This window comes from Pseudorca crassidens, chromosome 6 (genome assembly GCF_039906515.1).
Source record: "Pseudorca crassidens isolate mPseCra1 chromosome 6, mPseCra1.hap1, whole genome shotgun sequence".
Lineage (NCBI taxonomy): Eukaryota > Metazoa > Chordata > Mammalia > Artiodactyla > Delphinidae > Pseudorca > Pseudorca crassidens.
Window position 1 is genome coordinate 65,692,542 of NC_090301.1, and position 17,022 is coordinate 65,709,563.

General features: G+C 37.8%; 1 protein-coding gene across 4 annotated transcripts in view; it reads left to right on the top strand.

Moving 5' to 3' along the window:
• The window catches only part of LOC137226572 (sodium channel protein type 1 subunit alpha), a 164,603-nt gene that overhangs the window by 87,197 nt on the left and 60,384 nt on the right, over positions 1-17,022 (top strand). For all 4 annotated transcript variants that reach the window (XM_067741673.1, XM_067741672.1, XM_067741675.1 and 1 more), the window contains exons 6-11: positions 1,142-1,233; positions 2,259-2,528; positions 5,972-6,035; positions 6,590-6,731; positions 7,345-7,551; positions 9,088-9,372. In XM_067741673.1, the coding sequence (XP_067597774.1) occupies positions 1,142-1,233; positions 2,259-2,528; positions 5,972-6,035; positions 6,590-6,731; positions 7,345-7,551; positions 9,088-9,372 (1,060 nt within the window). The remainder of the gene's footprint in view (positions 1-1,141; positions 1,234-2,258; positions 2,529-5,971; positions 6,036-6,589; positions 6,732-7,344; positions 7,552-9,087; positions 9,373-17,022) is intronic.

Here is a 17,022-nt window from a genome sequence, read left to right on the forward strand (position 1 = left end):
TTCCTATATCTTACCTGATCCCTTTCCTTTCTTCCTCTCTTCTTTCCCGTTATCATTTTCTTCATCTTTTTCTTTATATTAACCTTCTTATCCTTATTTCCCATCCAGATACACTCAGTATTGTGCACAATTTCTGCAGTCCTGCTTGTTTTTTTTCTTTGTCTAGTAATATACTTCCCCAAGGAAGAAGACACTCAGAAAAGTAACAGAAAGCTACTCAGCAGTAGGTAAAATTAGAGTGTGGAGGAAGGTGGACCAATACAGTTCACTCTCATCCTTCAGGAGCTGACATTCTTGGCCTCTTACAGGTGTAAGGAGGTGGATGGATGGGCAGAGGAGAAATGGTGCTGATATTCTCAGGGCTACGGATGCTGCCTATCTCATCTTAATTCCATATCTAGTCAGGATGGTTCTTCACCATTCCCTCTGGCCACAGCTCAGAAGAAGGCATATTGGGGCTACTGTTTCTTGAGAATAAAATAGCAGTAATGGCAGGAGTAACCGTTGGGCCCCCATAAAATATTGTTCTTAATTTGCCTAGCTTTCACTTAAGAGTTACACTAGGAAATCCTGATCACATACAGATAGGCAATAAGTCAACCTGTCTAAATTTCTCTTGGATGATTTCATGATTTTCATGTATTTTTTTTAAACTAATTCCATGAAACTATAGCCAAGAATTATTTTCTTTTTACTTAATTCTCCTAAATTATACATGATATCGACTGTATTGCTTTTTGAAATGGCAACAGGATTGTGTATGTTATGAAGTTTACATCTAGCTAACAGCCTTAAATTATCTGAGTAAAGAAAACCATAGTGATAGACCCAAATTTCTAAATTGTTACTTACAATATTATCATTCAAAATCACCAAGAAGGTCTTTATAAAATACCCAAGCAAATAATATAAATCCTGCTTAAATCTTGAATAACTCTGATTTAATTCTACAGGTATGTAACAGAATTTGTAAGCCTAGGCAATTTTTCAGCTCTTTGGACTTTCAGAGTCTTGAGAGCTTTGAAAACTATTTCTGTAATTCCAGGTAAGAAGTGATCAGTGTAAAGCATAAGGATCCTTGCACCTACAGCTCTTTCTTTGTGTTCTGTTATTGTGTTTGTGTGTGAACTCCCTATTACAGATATGTGACAGAGTTTGTGGACCTGGGCAATGTCTCCGCATTGAGAACATTCAGAGTTCTCCGAGCACTGAAAACAATTTCAGTCATTCCAGGTGAGGGTTAAACACTGAGGCTCACCCGTCATGTTTTTTTCAGCAGCCATCTCTTTTCTTGACATTCAGCATTACAGAAAATCAGGGGTCATAATCATTAAAATCATCAAAATCATAATTATAAAAATTGGGTGTTACTCAGAAAATGACTTATTATTTGAACATAAAATTTTATGTTTTCACATTTTTCATCAGCCTTGGAGCTTAACAATTTCTTGCATGAGACACTGTAATATACAGTCTATGTGACTTGCACTTAGAGATGTCCTGGGTTTTTTCCTCCACATCAGTCATAACAAGGATTTGTTCCATATCAAATGTACCAATCTGTAATTTCTTGTTCATTTTAGGCATTGATGACAATGTATATACAATGTAAATCTTAGTATTGCTTAAAAAGAGAAGGGAATAAGATAATAAAGAGTAGCATGGGTCTGCATGGAGGATTATTATTATTATTATCATTTTTGTTTTGGCCATGCCATGCAGCTTGCGGGATCTTAGTTCTCCAACCAAGGATTGAACTCGGGCCACAGCAGTGAAAGCGCCAAGTCCTAACCACTGGACAGCCAGGGAACTCCCCAAGGAGTTATTATCCTAAAGTGCAATTATACTCCAAACCACTTCCAGTTTTATAGCAAAACCTTTCCTACTTATGAATAGGAATTTTAAAATATTTTTCTTCACGTAATTTGTTATAGAACTGGCCCCAATGAAAGAAAGTATGGGGCAAGTTTCATCAGCAAAACAGAGAAATACAAGACCTTAATATAGGCTTTGTGAAGACCATGAACTTCCAGCTATTTTCTCCCAACCTAATGGGATATGGATCTTCATTTCATGGTTTAGATTTTTTTACATTTCCAGAGTTTATTTCCATATGCACTTCAGCCTTCCATGAAGTGTTGCTCTCCCACTAGCACTGCAATCATTTTCACACTTATTCATGGAGTGTATGTTTTCAAGAAAATTGTGTGAAGCTTTTGGTATTTCAGTCTTCATAGTAATAACCTTCTTTCTTTCAGGCCTGAAGACCATCGTAGGGGCCCTGATCCAGTCTGTGAAGAAGCTCTCAGATGTCATGATCCTGACTGTGTTCTGTCTGAGCGTGTTTGCACTGATTGGGCTGCAGCTCTTTATGGGCAACCTGCGGAATAAATGTGTACAATGGCCTCCCACCAATGCTTCCTTGGAGGAACATAGCGTAGAGAAGAATATAACTGTGAATTACAATGGCACACTTGTAAACGAAACTCTCATTGAGTTTGACTGGAAATCATATGTTCAAGATTCAAGTAAGAATTACTGTTATGTAGGTTTATTTTTTCATTGTTGATCGTCTTTCCATCTAGGCATGGAAAATTTTTTAAATGATTGCATAACAGGTTGTGATCTCTTAATCACCTTCTAATGGTTTGCACATACATTTAATTATTTTATTGATAACTATAATAACTATTTTATTGATAACCCTATGGGAGGCTGAAAAATTCAGCTTGAAAGAAATTTTCTTAGGATATTGGGTTGCTGTACATTCTTCTCATCACACTGTACAATGCTGTATATTATCTCATTTGAGACAATCAAATGACATAAAGTATTTGAAAACCCTTTGTAAACTCCAAAGTATTATGTAAATGTAACCCATTAAACACTAATTGCAGAATGTGTTTTATGTACCAGAAAGTGCACAGGATGCTGGGAGAATAATGGTGATGGCACATGATTCCAGGGTGCTTATAGTTTACCAGGTTATTTTTATTGTTGTGTTATGGAAAGCAAGTGAGACCTAAAGGTTAACATTATTCTTACACTTGTAGAATAAGAATTAAAAGTAGTATTACATCAAAGAGAAGGAAATGAGAGTCAACGTTTAAGAGAGAGAAATTAAAAATGTCATAAAACTGTGAAGTTATGAGAATCAGTTTATCTTTATTTCAAGAATTTAGACAAAATAGTCAAACGTTTAAATAGTCTACTCTAAAAGGATGAAAAAATAACTGGCCTGATATCCTCTTTTTAAAGTGACAAAATTAACAATCTTTTTCTATCATATAATTTTAGTATCTGCCAGTAGCAATATTTCAAAAGCAGAAAGAACCTGACTCATGAAAGGGAATGTCCTTTTAAAGGAAAATATGAAATATATAAGACTTAGACTCTAGATGTGCTTAAATATAGCTGTATCTATTATTTTAAGGTGATGATTAATTCTTAGGAAAAAAATCAAAGAAGAAAGAAAGTCTTAGTGACTGGTTATGTGGAAGAAGTAGGATTAGTCATAAAGTTTACTTACTGGTGGTTTGATATTTCTTAAAGTAATGATAGCATAATAAAAAAAAAACTAATCAGTGTCTTTTTATAGTTATAGATCTGGAAAATACCTTGGTTGATACAGATGTACACTTCCATGATGTTAGTGACATGCCAACAAATAATTTGCAAATAATTGTAAATCGCTGGATTAAGAAAAATGCCTTAAGAAAAATACATGTCAGAGGAATACATGAAATGTCCCTTTTTTACTTCACATGATCCTTATAAGCCCACTGCTGTCACCAACTCCCTGAAATCTGTTTTTTTTTGATGTTGTTGTTTTAATCTAAGATCAAGGAACTGATTATGAGGATGTCACTTAGGATTTATTCACTCTAGGGAAAATTTATTGGACTCCATTTTTGTTACATTCAACATAAAAGAAGTCAAGAATATCTGAGGCTATTTTCAGCCCTAAAAATCTGTTTCTTGTCATTTTCTCTAATAATATTCCATTTGTTGAACAAAGATTATTTTAAACCAAATGCAAATATAAATAAAATGGTTTATTTTTGAAAGTAATAGAAAATTAAATTTATTAAAATTAAAGATAAACATTATGACTGAAAGTAATATTTTCTTCAGATTAAACTTCTAGATCAGTGAGTTTAATGGATAAAACTTCACTTATAAATATCTGGTATCAAAACTTTGTCCAAGGCTCCCCTGGTGGTGCAGTAGTTAAGAATCCACCTGCCAATGCAGGGGACACGGGTTCAAGCCCTGGTCTGGGAAGATCCCACATGCCACGGAGCAACTAAGCCCATGTGCCACAACTACTGAGCCTGCGCTCTAGAGCCCCCGAGCCACAAATACTGAAGCCCACACACCTAGAGCCCGTGTTCCGCAACAAGAGAATCCACCGCAATGAGAAGCCTGTGCACCTCAACAAAGTGTAGCCCCCGCTCGCCGCAACTAGAGAAAGCCTGTGCGCAGCAACCAAGACCCAACACAGCCAAAATTAAATAAACTAAAAAAAAATTTATCCAGAAACTGTCATATTCCTTTCACATTGTTTAATTTCATTTAAAAGTTAAGAAATTGTATCTTAATTTCTCATGTTCAGAGAAGTAAAGACATTGAAAATTAAAATAGTTCCATTATGTATTTTTGTATCTCTTACAGAACTATACGTAGAGTAAATTTCTCAGAAAATTTAGCATCTAGAAAATATTTTTCCTACAAAATCCAAAATTGTCCTTTTTACAAAATGACTCTTTAATTCCATATGTTTCTCTTTTTGTCATCCCTTTACTTATTAATTCAGTAAACTTTATTGAAAGGCTACTAGGTCCCAAACACTAGTAATATGGAAATAATTAATGATTAGACATTTTTTTCAAGAAGGAACAGTATTTGTAAGCAAATAATCACAATATAAGACAGTGAATGTATAATAATGGCTATACATGTTACTGGTAGCACAGTGAGAGGATTTCTTAATTTTGCCAGTCTTTAAGTGGGAAGAAAGTAGAAGCTATCAAGGAATAATTCACAGAGGAAATGACACTTCAACAGGACGTTGAAAGAATCTAACGAATTTGCCAGAGACAGAAAACTTCGAGATAATGAAATAGTCACCTATAATAATTATTTTAGCTTTAGTACAATATTTTAAATTATTTTTTATTTCACTTGTTTTAGCAGTTGACATGATTTATGCATCTTTTACTAAGCTGCCTATGATATATTCTATAAGTTGGTAGAATGTAAATTATAATTAATTATTAGTCATTTATAAAGTGTTAAAAAATACAGAAGACAGTTCAGAAAAGTTAAAATCCCTTTATTTTGAAATATGTAGCTGTTTTGAGAAAGCAAAGAAATCCCTGTCATTCTTATCTACTTTTACGGAATGAAGTTTTTTGTTTTTGTTTTTGTTTTTGTTTTTGTGGTACGCGGGCCTCTCACTGTTGTGGCCTCTTCCGTTGCGGAGCACAGGCTCCGGACGCGCAGGCTCAGCGGCCATGGCTCACGGGCCTAGCCCTTCCGCGGCATGTGGGATCTTCCCGGACCGGGGAACGAACTTGTGTCCCCTGCATCGGCAGGCGGACTCTCAACCACTGCGCCACCAGGGAAGCCCCCAGAATGAAGTTTTTATTTTTCATGAGGAGGGTAAAAAAACACTGATACCTTTTAAAATACTATGTTAGTACCTGTGATTATCACTAATTTTACATTCATAAAGAAAAAATGCTTTGTACTATTAACTAAGTATCCAATCTCCTTAATATAATATCTAATATTTAGAGGGAATAACACTTGTGCCTTTGAATAAATTATATAATGTATTTAAAACTATAATATATTTAAAATTATAATAATGTACTTAAAATTATGAACTTTAAAAGAGCGGCCTGATCTTATTCTCATTTTGCAATGTCATGCAAATATTCATCATGTGACTTTTTTTCCTAAACAGGATATCATTATTTTCTGGAGGGTTTTTCAGATGCACTACTGTGTGGAAATAGCTCAGATGCTGGGTAAGACAATCATTTGTGTGTGTGTGTGTGTGTGTGTGTGTGTGTGTGTGTGTGTGTATTTTCTCTTTTTTTATACAAACTGACAGATAACAGCCAAGTAACTTTATTCATACTAATTTGCTATAATTAAGCTTATTTATAAGGTGAGGGATTATTTAAATATTAGACAAGCTTTCATGTTTCATAAAACAAGAAGTTATACTTTAGCTCTAATGCTGTTTCCCTTAGATGAGTATATGTGAGCTATGAGACGACTCTGGATTATCCATGGTAGGAAAATGAACTAGACATATGTTAACACACTAATTACCAACAGAAAATAGTTTTGTAAAATATAACTAGAAATGCTATGCAATATTTTAATGATGACATCAAGTGGATAGTAAAATTATGTTAAGTCAAAAGTTGGGAAATGTATTAATTGCTTATTTATCATACTTTTATCCCTTGAAATAGCAAATCTTCCTGGCTAGACAATATCATAAGTATAGCACGCTACCAGAATAAAAAGACAGCAGAATTTCTTACAATACTTTCTTTTGCCACATTTACAGCCAATGTCCAGAAGGATACATGTGTGTGAAAGCTGGTAGAAATCCCAATTATGGCTACACAAGCTTCGATACCTTCAGTTGGGCTTTTTTGTCCCTGTTTCGACTGATGACTCAGGACTTCTGGGAGAATCTTTACCAACTGGTGAGAACCTGAAGAGACACATATTGTGTTTAATTGGAAGTATATAAGAAAACCAGCTTAGTTATGAAATCCAAATCAATTACCCTATTGATTATAACACATATTAAGCATAGCAATGCCAGGAGCAGCAATTCTCTCTCATTTCCCCTTGGCTCAAAACCTATTTCCCACCCTTCCCAGACACAGATCCTCCTAAACAGAAGGCATATATTCCCCTCAACTCTGTTTACCCGCTCAAGTATCATCCTTCAGGTGGCAGGTGATGAAAATGAATAAGCAGATGTACAAGGATAACTTTGGTCTCTTCCTTAACTTTATTCAAAGCCTCAGCTCTTTGATGGAGCTCTCCATGGTACTTTATTTGACTCTGCTTTGTTCCTGATAAATCCAAGAATTCCCTCCTACACATCAGAATGTTGAATGCATGAGTTAGGGGAGAAGGAAGAGGATGATGTTAAAGAAACAGACAGTCAACGAGGTAGGAGGGGCTGTGAACGTCATAATTATTATTTATATCAGAGTCCTATAAGACACACAGTAAGTTGGAGACAGGTAAAGCCACCCGTTAGTGAAATAATATTGAAAAAAATAATTCTGGTCTTCTTATTTACAGACATTACGTGCTGCTGGAAAAACATACATGATATTTTTTGTGCTGGTCATTTTCTTGGGCTCATTCTATCTAATAAATTTGATCCTGGCTGTGGTAGCCATGGCCTATGAGGAACAGAATCAGGCCACCTTAGAAGAGGCAGAACAGAAAGAGGCTGAATTTCAACAGATGCTTGAACAGCTTAAAAAGCAACAGGAAGCAGCTCAGGTAAATTCACCAAATCAACTCAGGTAAATTCACCAAATCAAATATGTCCTGTCTCATGGTACAAACCTTCTTTATTGTTTTGGTTGTTACAAAAATACTGGAGAGAAAGTGAGAGATAGATAATTGTTTGTACTTAAGAGAAGCTGGTAGTATAGGGGATTAGTAAGGATTTCTACATTGTTTTCATCATCTATAAGTCATTTAGTTTAATTATTCTAAGATGTTTATGATATGGACCACAATAGAACTCTCTCATGCTATTTTAATCATCTTAAAATTTTTAGAATACAAGGGAAAATGTGATTTTGGGGTCTTCTCAGGTGAGAAACTTACTGAATGAGTATACTGGCATTAGAAGAAAATCCTAAGAAATCATCTTTTCTTAGAAAAAAGTTTATTGGTTATTATATAAAAAGATGTTCATGTGGTTCTTAGAAGATTGTCTATTACTTTCTTTAACCAAAACTATGTTGTCTTTTAATGTGGTTGCTTAATTGCCTTTCTTACATAAATAAGAAAGTGATTGACTATTGTAATGTTCTCTGATACAGCAGTATCCAATAAGCATATGAAAGTCACCAATTTTTATGGAGATCGGGGAACCTAAGAATTACTTGTTCTTATAGTGAGGTGTCAGTACTCACAGTACAATAAAATGCCCTTCTTATCCCTTCCATCTTTCCTTACTCTTTCCGTTCAGCATCGAAACTCACTGTCTTTACTAAAGAAGAAAGTTGTTTGGGGAATATTAATTTATTTGCAAGAGTCCTTGTATTGAGAGTACTCTTGGAACAATGATAATAATCAAAAAGTGCCAACCTAGGGCTAGTACAAGTTGTGATCAAAAAGCATTGTTTTCATTCCATGACCATGTGGCCAGCAAGAACCAGTGCCGAATTAAAGAAGTTGGGGATGGTCTTTGGAGAACTGAACATCTTGTCTTGCTTAGCCGAAACTTCTGACCCTCCCTTCTCCAGTCTTCTGAATAGAGTATTGTGGAGGGGTAAGGAAGGGATTTTATCACCTTCCATAAATTTTATTGATAATATTGTGAGAGTATTGGACAACCCTGTTTCAATAACTGGAAAGAGGATCTCAGCTCTTTATCTCATTCCTCCTATCTTTGGATTAGACCCCAAGTTACTGATCAGCTTTTCTTCCATGCTCCAGTTTTTTTTCAGTGGAAAAAAAAAAAAAACAGTGCTAATTAGATACCAATTTTTAGAGTAAATCAAATCCCAAAAGTAATATGAATTTATGTTCTTGTTATTGTCTGATTGATCCTTTTGAATGTGCAGTCTGTAAAACATCATACAAATGTAATCAATGTTAGCACAAAGAAAACCAAATTAACTCTAAAAGCCTTTATTAGATGGAAAGAAAAAATTTTTCTTTTATACTTGCAGAGTTTCTTCGATGTAAGATTAGCTGGAGTCAGCTAAATTATTTTTAAAATGCTTTGCAAATACTTTAGCTATTTTTTTAAAGGTAAAGTCTTCTCTAGTTCCATGCTAAGACCATTTCTCCTCAATGTAGCAGGCAGCGGCTGTAACTGCCTCAGTGCATTCCAGAGAACCTAGTGCAGCAGGCGGGCTCTCAGACAGCTCATCTGAAGCCTCCAAGTTGAGTTCCAAGAGTGCAAAGGAAAGAAGAAATCGGAGAAAGAAAAGAAAACAGAAAGAGCAGTCTGGTGGAGAAGAGAAAGATGACGATGAATTCCATAAATCTGAATCTGAAGACAGCATCAGGAGGAAAGGGTTTCGCTTCTCCATAGAAGGGAATCGGTTGACATATGAAAAGAGGTACTCCTCCCCACACCAGGTATGGCACTGCTGAGTTAAATGATGCATGGATGGAAATTAGAATACTGAAGAGAGGGGTAGGAATTAAATACAACTTATGAATTTTTTTTAATCTTTATTGGAGTATAATTGCTTTACAATGGTGTGTTAGTTTCTGCTTTATAACAAAGTGAATCAGTTATATATATACATATGTTCCCATATCTCTTCCCTCTTGCGTCTCCCTCCCTCCCGCCCTCCCTATCCCAGCCCTCTAGATGGTCACAAAGCACGGAGCTGATCTCCCTGTGCTATGCGGCTGCTTCCCACTAGCTATCTACCTTACGTTTGGTACTGTATATATGTCCATGCCTCTCTCTCACTTTGTCACAGCTTACCCTATCCCCTCCCCATATCCTCAAGTCCATTCTCTAGTAGGTCTGTGTCTTTATTCCTGTCTTACCCCTAGGTTCTTCATGACATTTTTTTTTCTTAAATTCCATATATATGTGTTAGCATACGGTATTTGTCTCTCTCTTTCTGACTTGCTTCACTCTGTATGACAGACTCTAGGTCTATCCACCTCATTACAAATAGCTCAATTTCCTTTCTTTTTATGGCTGAGTAATAGTCCATTGTATATATGTGCCACATCTTCTTTATTCATTCATCCAATGATGGACACTTAGGTTGATTCCATCTCCGTGCTACTGTAAATAGAGCTGCAATGAACATTTTGGTACATGACTCTTTTTGAATTATGGTTTTCTCAGGATATATGCCCAGTATTGGGATTGCTGGGTCATATGGTAGTTCTATTTGTAGTTTTTTAAGGAACCTCCATACTGTTCTCCACAGTGGCTGTATCAATTTACATTCCCACCAACAGTGCAAGAGGGTTCCCTTTTCTCCACACCCTCTCCAGCATTTATTGTTTCTAGATTTTTTGATAATGGCCATTCTGACTGGTGTGAGATGATATCTCATTGGTAGTTTTGATTTGCATTTCTCTAATGATTAATGATGTTGAGCATTCTTTCATGTATTTATTGGCAATCTGTATATCTTCTTTGGAGAAATGTCTATTTAGGTCTTCTGCCCATTTTTGGATTGGGTTGTTTGTTTTTTTGTTATTGAGCTGCATGAGCTGCTTATAAATTTTGGAGATGAATCCTTTGTCAGTTGCTTCGTTTGCAAATATTTTCTCCCATTCTGAGGGTTGTCTTTTGGTCTTGTTTATGGTTTCTTTTGCTGTGCAAAAGCTTTGAAGTTTCATTAGGTCCCATTTGTCTCTTTTTGTTTTTATTTCCATTTCTCTAGGAGGTGGGTCAAAAAGGATCTTGCTGTGATTTATGTCATAGAGTGTTCTGCCTCTGTGTTCCTCTAAGAGTTTGATAGTTTCTGGCCTTACATTTAGATCTTTAATCCATTTTGAGCTTATTTTTGTGTATGGTGTTAGGGGGTGATCTAATCTCATACTTTTACATGTACCTGTCCAGTTTTCCCAGCACCACTTATTGAAGAGGCTGTCCTTTCTCCACTGTACATTCCTGCCTCCTTTATCAAAGATAAGGTGACCATATGTGCGTGGGTTTATCTCTGGGCTTTCTATCCTGTTCCATTGATCTACCTTTCTGTTTTTGTGCCAGTACCATACTGTCTTGATTACTTTAGCTTTGTAGTATAGTCTGAAGTCAGGGAGCCTGATCCTTCCAGCTCTGTTTTTCTTTCTCAAGATTGCTTTGTCTATTCGGGGTCTTTTGTGTTTCCATACAAATTGTGAAATTTTTGGTTCTAGTTCTGTGAAAAATACCAGTTGTAGTTTGGTAGGGATTGCATTGAATCTGTAGATTGCTTTAGGTAGTAGAGTCATTTTCACAATGTTGATTCTTCCAATCCAAGAACATGGTATATCTCTCCATCTGTTTGTATCATCTTTAATTTCTTTCATCAGTGTCTTATAATTTTCTGCATACAGGTCTTTTGTCTCCTTAGGTAGGTTTATTCCTAGATATTTTATTCTTTTTGTTGCAATGGTAAATGGGAGTGTTATCTTGATTTCACTTTCAGATTTTTCATCATTAGTGTATAGGAATGCCAGAGATTTCTGGGCATTAATTTTGTATCCTGCTACTTTACCAAATGCATTGATTAGCTCTAGTAGTTTTCTGGTAGCATGTTTAGGATTCTCTATGTATAGTATCATGTCATCTGCAAACAGTGACAGCTTTACTTCTTCTTTTCCGATTTGGATTCCTTTTATTTCCTTTTCTTCTCTGATTGCTGTGGCTAAAACTTCCAAAACTATGTTGAATAAGAGTGGTGAGAGTGGGCAACCTTGTCTTGTTCCTGATCTTAGTGGAAATGCTTTCAGTTTTTCACCATTGAGGATGATGTTGGCTGTGGGTTTGTCATATATGGCCTTTATTATATTGAGGAAAGTTCCCTCTATGCCTACTTTCTGCACGGTTTTTATCATAAATGGGTGTTGAATTTTGTCAAAAGCTTTCTCTGCATCTATTGAGATGATCATATGGTTTTTCTCCTTCAGTTTGTTAATATGGTTTATCACATTGTTTGATTTGCATATATTGAAGAATCCTTGCATTCCTGGAATAAACCCCACTTGATCATGGTGTATGATCCTTATAATGTGCTGTTGGATTCTGTTTGCTAGTATATTGCTGAGGATTTTTGCATCTGTGTTCATCAGTGATACTGGCCTGTAGATTCCTTTCTTTGTGACATCCTTGTCTGGTTTTGGTATCAAGGTGATGGTGGCCTCGTAGAATGAGTTTGGGAGTGTTCCTCCTTCTGCTATATTTTGGAAGTGTTTGAGAAGGATAGGTGTTAGCTCTTCTCTAAATGTTTGATAGATTTGCCTGTGAATCCATCTGGTCCTGGGCTTTTGTTTGTTGGAAGATTTTTAATCACAGTTTCAATTTCAGTGCTTGTGATTGGTCTGTTCATAATTTCTATTTCTTCCTGATTCAGTCTTGGCAGTTTGTGCATTTCTAAGAATTTGTCCACTTCTTCCAGGTTGTCCATTTTATTGGCATAGAGTTGCTTGTAGTAATCTCTCATGATCCTTTGTATTTCTGCAGTGTCAATTGTTACTTCTCCTTTTTCATTTCTAATTCTATTGTGTTGAGTCTTCTCCCTTTTTTCCTTGATGAGTCTGGCTAATGGTTTATCAATTTTGTTTGTCTTCTCAAAGAACCAGCTTTTAGTTTTATTGATCTTTGCTATCATTTCCTTCATTTCTTTTCCATTTATTTCTGATCTGATTTTTATGATTTCTTTCCTTCTGCTAATTCTGGGGTTTTTTTGTTCTTCTTTCTCTAATTGCTTTAGGTGCAAGGTTAGATTGTTTATTCGAGATGTTTCCTGTTTCTTAAGGTAGGATTGTATTGCTATAAACTTCCCTCTTAGAACTGCTTTTGCTGCATCCCATAGATTTTGGGTCGTCATGTCTCCACTGTCATTTGTTTCTAGGTATTTTTTAATTTCCTCTTTGATTTCTTCACTGATCACTTCATTATTAAGTAATGTATTGTTTAGCCTCCATGTGTTTGTATTTTTTACAGATCTTTTCTGTAATTGATATCTAGTCTCATAGCGTTGTGGTCGGAAAAGATAGTTGAAACAATTTCAATTTTCTTAAATTTACCAAGGCTTGACTTGTGACCCAAGATATGATCTATCCTGGAGAATGTTCCATAAGCACTTAAGAAAAATGTGTATTCTGTTGTTTTTGGATGGAATGTCCTATAAATATCAATTAAGTCCATCTTGTTTAATGTATCATTTAAAGCTTGTGTTTCCTTATTTATTTTCATTTTGGATGATCTGTCCATTGGTGAAAGTGGGGTGTTAAAGTCCCCTACTATGAATGTGTTACTGTAGATTTCCCCTATTATGGCTGTTAGTATTTGCCTTATGTATTGAGGTGCTCCTATGTTGGGTGCACAAATATTTACGATTGTTATATCTTCTTCTTGGATCGATCCCTTGGTCATTATGTAGTGTCCTTCTTTGTCTCTTCTAATAGTCTTTATTTTAAAGTCCATTTTGTCTGATATGAGAATTGCTACTCCAGCTTTCTTTTGGTGTCCATTTGCATGAAATATCTTTTTCCATCCCCTTACTTTCAGTCTGTATGTGTCTCTAGGTCTGAAGTGGGTCTCTTGTAGACAGCAAATATATGGGTCTTGTTTTTGTATCCATTCAGCCAATCTGTGTCTCTTGGTGGGAGCATTTAGTCCATTTACATTTAAGGTAATTATCGATATGTATGTTCATATTCCCATTTTCTTAATTGTTTTGGGTTCATTATTGTAGGTCTTTTCCTTCTCTTGTGTTTCTTGCCTAGAGAAGTTCCTTTAGAAGTTGTTGTAAAGCTGGTTTGGTGGTGCTGAACTCTCTCAGCTTTTGCTTGTCTGTAAAGGTTTTAATTTCTCCATCAAATCTGAATGAGATCCTTGCTGGGTAGAGTAATCTTGATTGCAGATTTTTCTCCTTCATCACTTTAAATATGTCCTGCCACTCCCTTCTGGCTTGCAGAGTTTCTGCTGAAAGATCACCTTATGGGGATTCCCTTGTGTGTTATTTGTTGTTTTTCCCTTGCTGCTTTTAATATGTTTTCTTTGTATTTAATTTTTGACAGTTTGATTAATATGTGTCTTGGCATATTTCTCCTTGGATTTATCCTGTATGGGACTCTCTGTGCTTCCTGGACTTGATTAACTATTTCCTTTCCCATATTAGGGAAGTTTTCAACTATAATCTCTTCAAATATTTTCTCAGTCCCTTTCTTTTTCTCTTCGTCTTCTGGAACCCCTATAATTCGAATGTTGGTGCGTTTAATGTTGTCCCAGAGGTCTCTGAGACTATCCTCAATTCTTTTCATTCTTTTTTCTTTATTCTGCTCTGCAGTAGTTATTTCCACTATTTTATCTTCCAGGTCACTTATCCGTTCTTCTGCCTCAGTTATTCTGCTATTGATCCCATCTAGAGTACTTTTAATTTCATTTATTGTGTTGTTCATCATTGTTTGTTTCATCTTTAGTTCTTCTAGGTCCTTGTTAAATGTTTCTTGCATTTTGTCCATTCTATTTCCAAGATTTTGGAACATCTTTACTATCATTATTCTGAATTCTTTTTCAGGTAGACTGCCTATTTACTCTTCATTTGTTAGGTCTGGTGGGTTTTTATCCTGCTCCTTCATCTGCTGTGTGTTTTTCTGTCTTCTCATTTTGCTTATCTTACTGTCTTAGGGGTCTCCTTTTTGCAGGCTGCAGGCTCGTAGTTCCCGTTGTTTTTGGTGTCTGTCCCCAGTGGCTAAGGTTGGTTCAGTGGGTTGTGTAGGCTTCCTGGTGGAGGGGAGTAGTACCTCTGTTCTGGTGGATGAGGCTGGATCTTGTCTTTCTGATGGGTAGGTCCATGTCTGGTGGTGTGTTTTGGGGTGTCTGTGGCCTTATTATGATTTTAGGCAGCCTCTCTGCTAATGGATGGGGTTGTGTTCCTGTCTTGCTAGTTGTTTGGCATAGGATGTCCAGCACTGTAGCTTGCTGGTCGTTGAGTGAAGCTGGGTGCTGGTGTTGAGATGGAAATCTCTGGGAGATTTTCACCGTTTGATATTATGTGGAGCTGAGGGGTCTCTTGTGGACCAGTGTCCTGAAGTTGGCTCTCCCACCTCATAGGCACAGCACTGACTCCTGGCTGCAGCACCAAGAGCCTTTCATCCACACGGCTAAGAATAAAAGGGAGAAAAAGTGGAAAGAAAGAATTAGTAGAAGTAGAAAGAAAGAAAGAAAGAAAGAAAGTAGGGAGGGAGGGAGGTAGGAAGGAAGGAGGGAAGGAAGGAAAGAAAGAAAGAAAGAAAAGATAAAGTAAAATAAAATAAAGTAAGATAAAATATAATAAAGTTATTAAAATAAAAAAATAATTATTAAAAAAAGAAAAAATATTAAAAACGAAAAATAAAAGGAAGCATAGAGCCCTTGGGACAAATGGTGGAAGCAAAGCTATTCAGACAAAATCTCACACAGAAGCATACACATACACACAAAAAGAGGAAAAGGGGAAACAATTATAAATCTTGCTCTCAAAGTCCACCTCCTCAATTTGGGATGATTCGTTGTCTATTCATGTATTCCACAGATGCAGGGTACATCAAGTTGATTGTGGAGCTTTAATCCGATGCTTCTGAGTCTGCTGGGAGAGATTTCCCTTTCTCTTCTTTGTTCTCACTGCTCGCGGGGGCTCAGTTTTGGATTTGGCCCCTCCTCTGCGTGTAGGTCGCCGGAGGGCGTCTGTTCTTCGCTCAGACAGGACGGGGTTAAAGGGGCCGCTGATTCGGGGGCTCTGGCTCACTCAGGCCGGGGATAGGGAGGGGCATGGAGTGCGGCGCGAGCCTGCGGCGGCAGAGGCCAGCGTGACATTGCGCCGGCGTGATGTTGCACCAGCCTGAGGCACGCTGTGCATTCTCCCCGGGAAGTTGACCCTGGATCCCGGGACCCTGGCAGTGGCGGGCTGCACAGGCTCTCGGGAGGGGAGGTGTGAATAGTGACCTGTGCTCGCACACAGGCTTCGTGGTGGCAGCAGCAGCAGCCTTAGCGTCTCATGCCCGTCTTTGGGGTCTGCGCTTTTAGCCGCGGCTCGCGCCCGTCTCTGGAGCTCCTTTAAGCAGCACTCTTAATCCCCTCTCCTCACGCACCAGGAAACAAAGAGGGAAGAAAAAGTCTCTTGCCTCTTCGGCAGGTCCAGACTTTTCCCCGGACTCCCTCCCGGCTAGCCATGGTGCACTAACCCCCTGCAAGCTGTGTTCATGCAGCCAACCCCAGCCCTTTTCCGGCGCTCCGACCGAAGCCGAGCCTCAGCTCCCAGCCCCGCCTGCCCCGGCAGGTGAGCAGACGAGCCTCTCGGGCTGGTGAGTGCCGGTTGGCCCTGATCCTCTGTGCGAGAATCTCCCCGCTTTGCCCTCTGCACCCCTGTTGCTGTGCTCTCCTCCGCAGCTCCAAAGTTTCCCCCCTCCGCCACCCGCAGTCTCCGCCCGCGAAGGGGCTTCCTAGTGTGTGGAAACCTTTCCTCCTTCACATCTCCCTCCCACTGGTGCAGGTCCCGTCCCTATCCTTTTGTCTCTGTTTATTCTTTTTTCTTTTGCCCTACCCAGGTACGTGGGGGTTTCTTGCCTTTTGGGAGGTCTGAGGTCTTCTGCCAGCGTTCAGTAGGTGTTCTGTAGGAGTTGTTCCACGTGTAGATGTATTTCTGGTGTATCTGTGGGGAGGAAGGTGATCTCCACGTCTTACTCTTCCGCCATCTTCCCGGAAGCCCAGCCAAAGCAATCTATGTATTATTCTTTTCTGATAATTCTTTCAGTGTATCCCTTCTGGCTTTGTGCAAAGCGATTCTTTGTTTTGTACCTCGCCGCTGCTGAGCTCTACAGATCCCGCTCCTTCCACACAGTTCGCCAATTCCGCGGGCCTTACTCAACTTATGAATTTTTATCAACTGAATTGACTGCTGTGTTTATTATATTTAAACCTATCCTTTCTGTACATAGTTATGAGAAAATCTTAGTTTGCACAGGTAAATCTACAGTGGGGTGTAGTTGAGATAACACTGCATTGAAAGTCAGGGGACCCAGATTCTCACCTGAACCTGTCTGCTGGTACTTGTTGTAACTAAT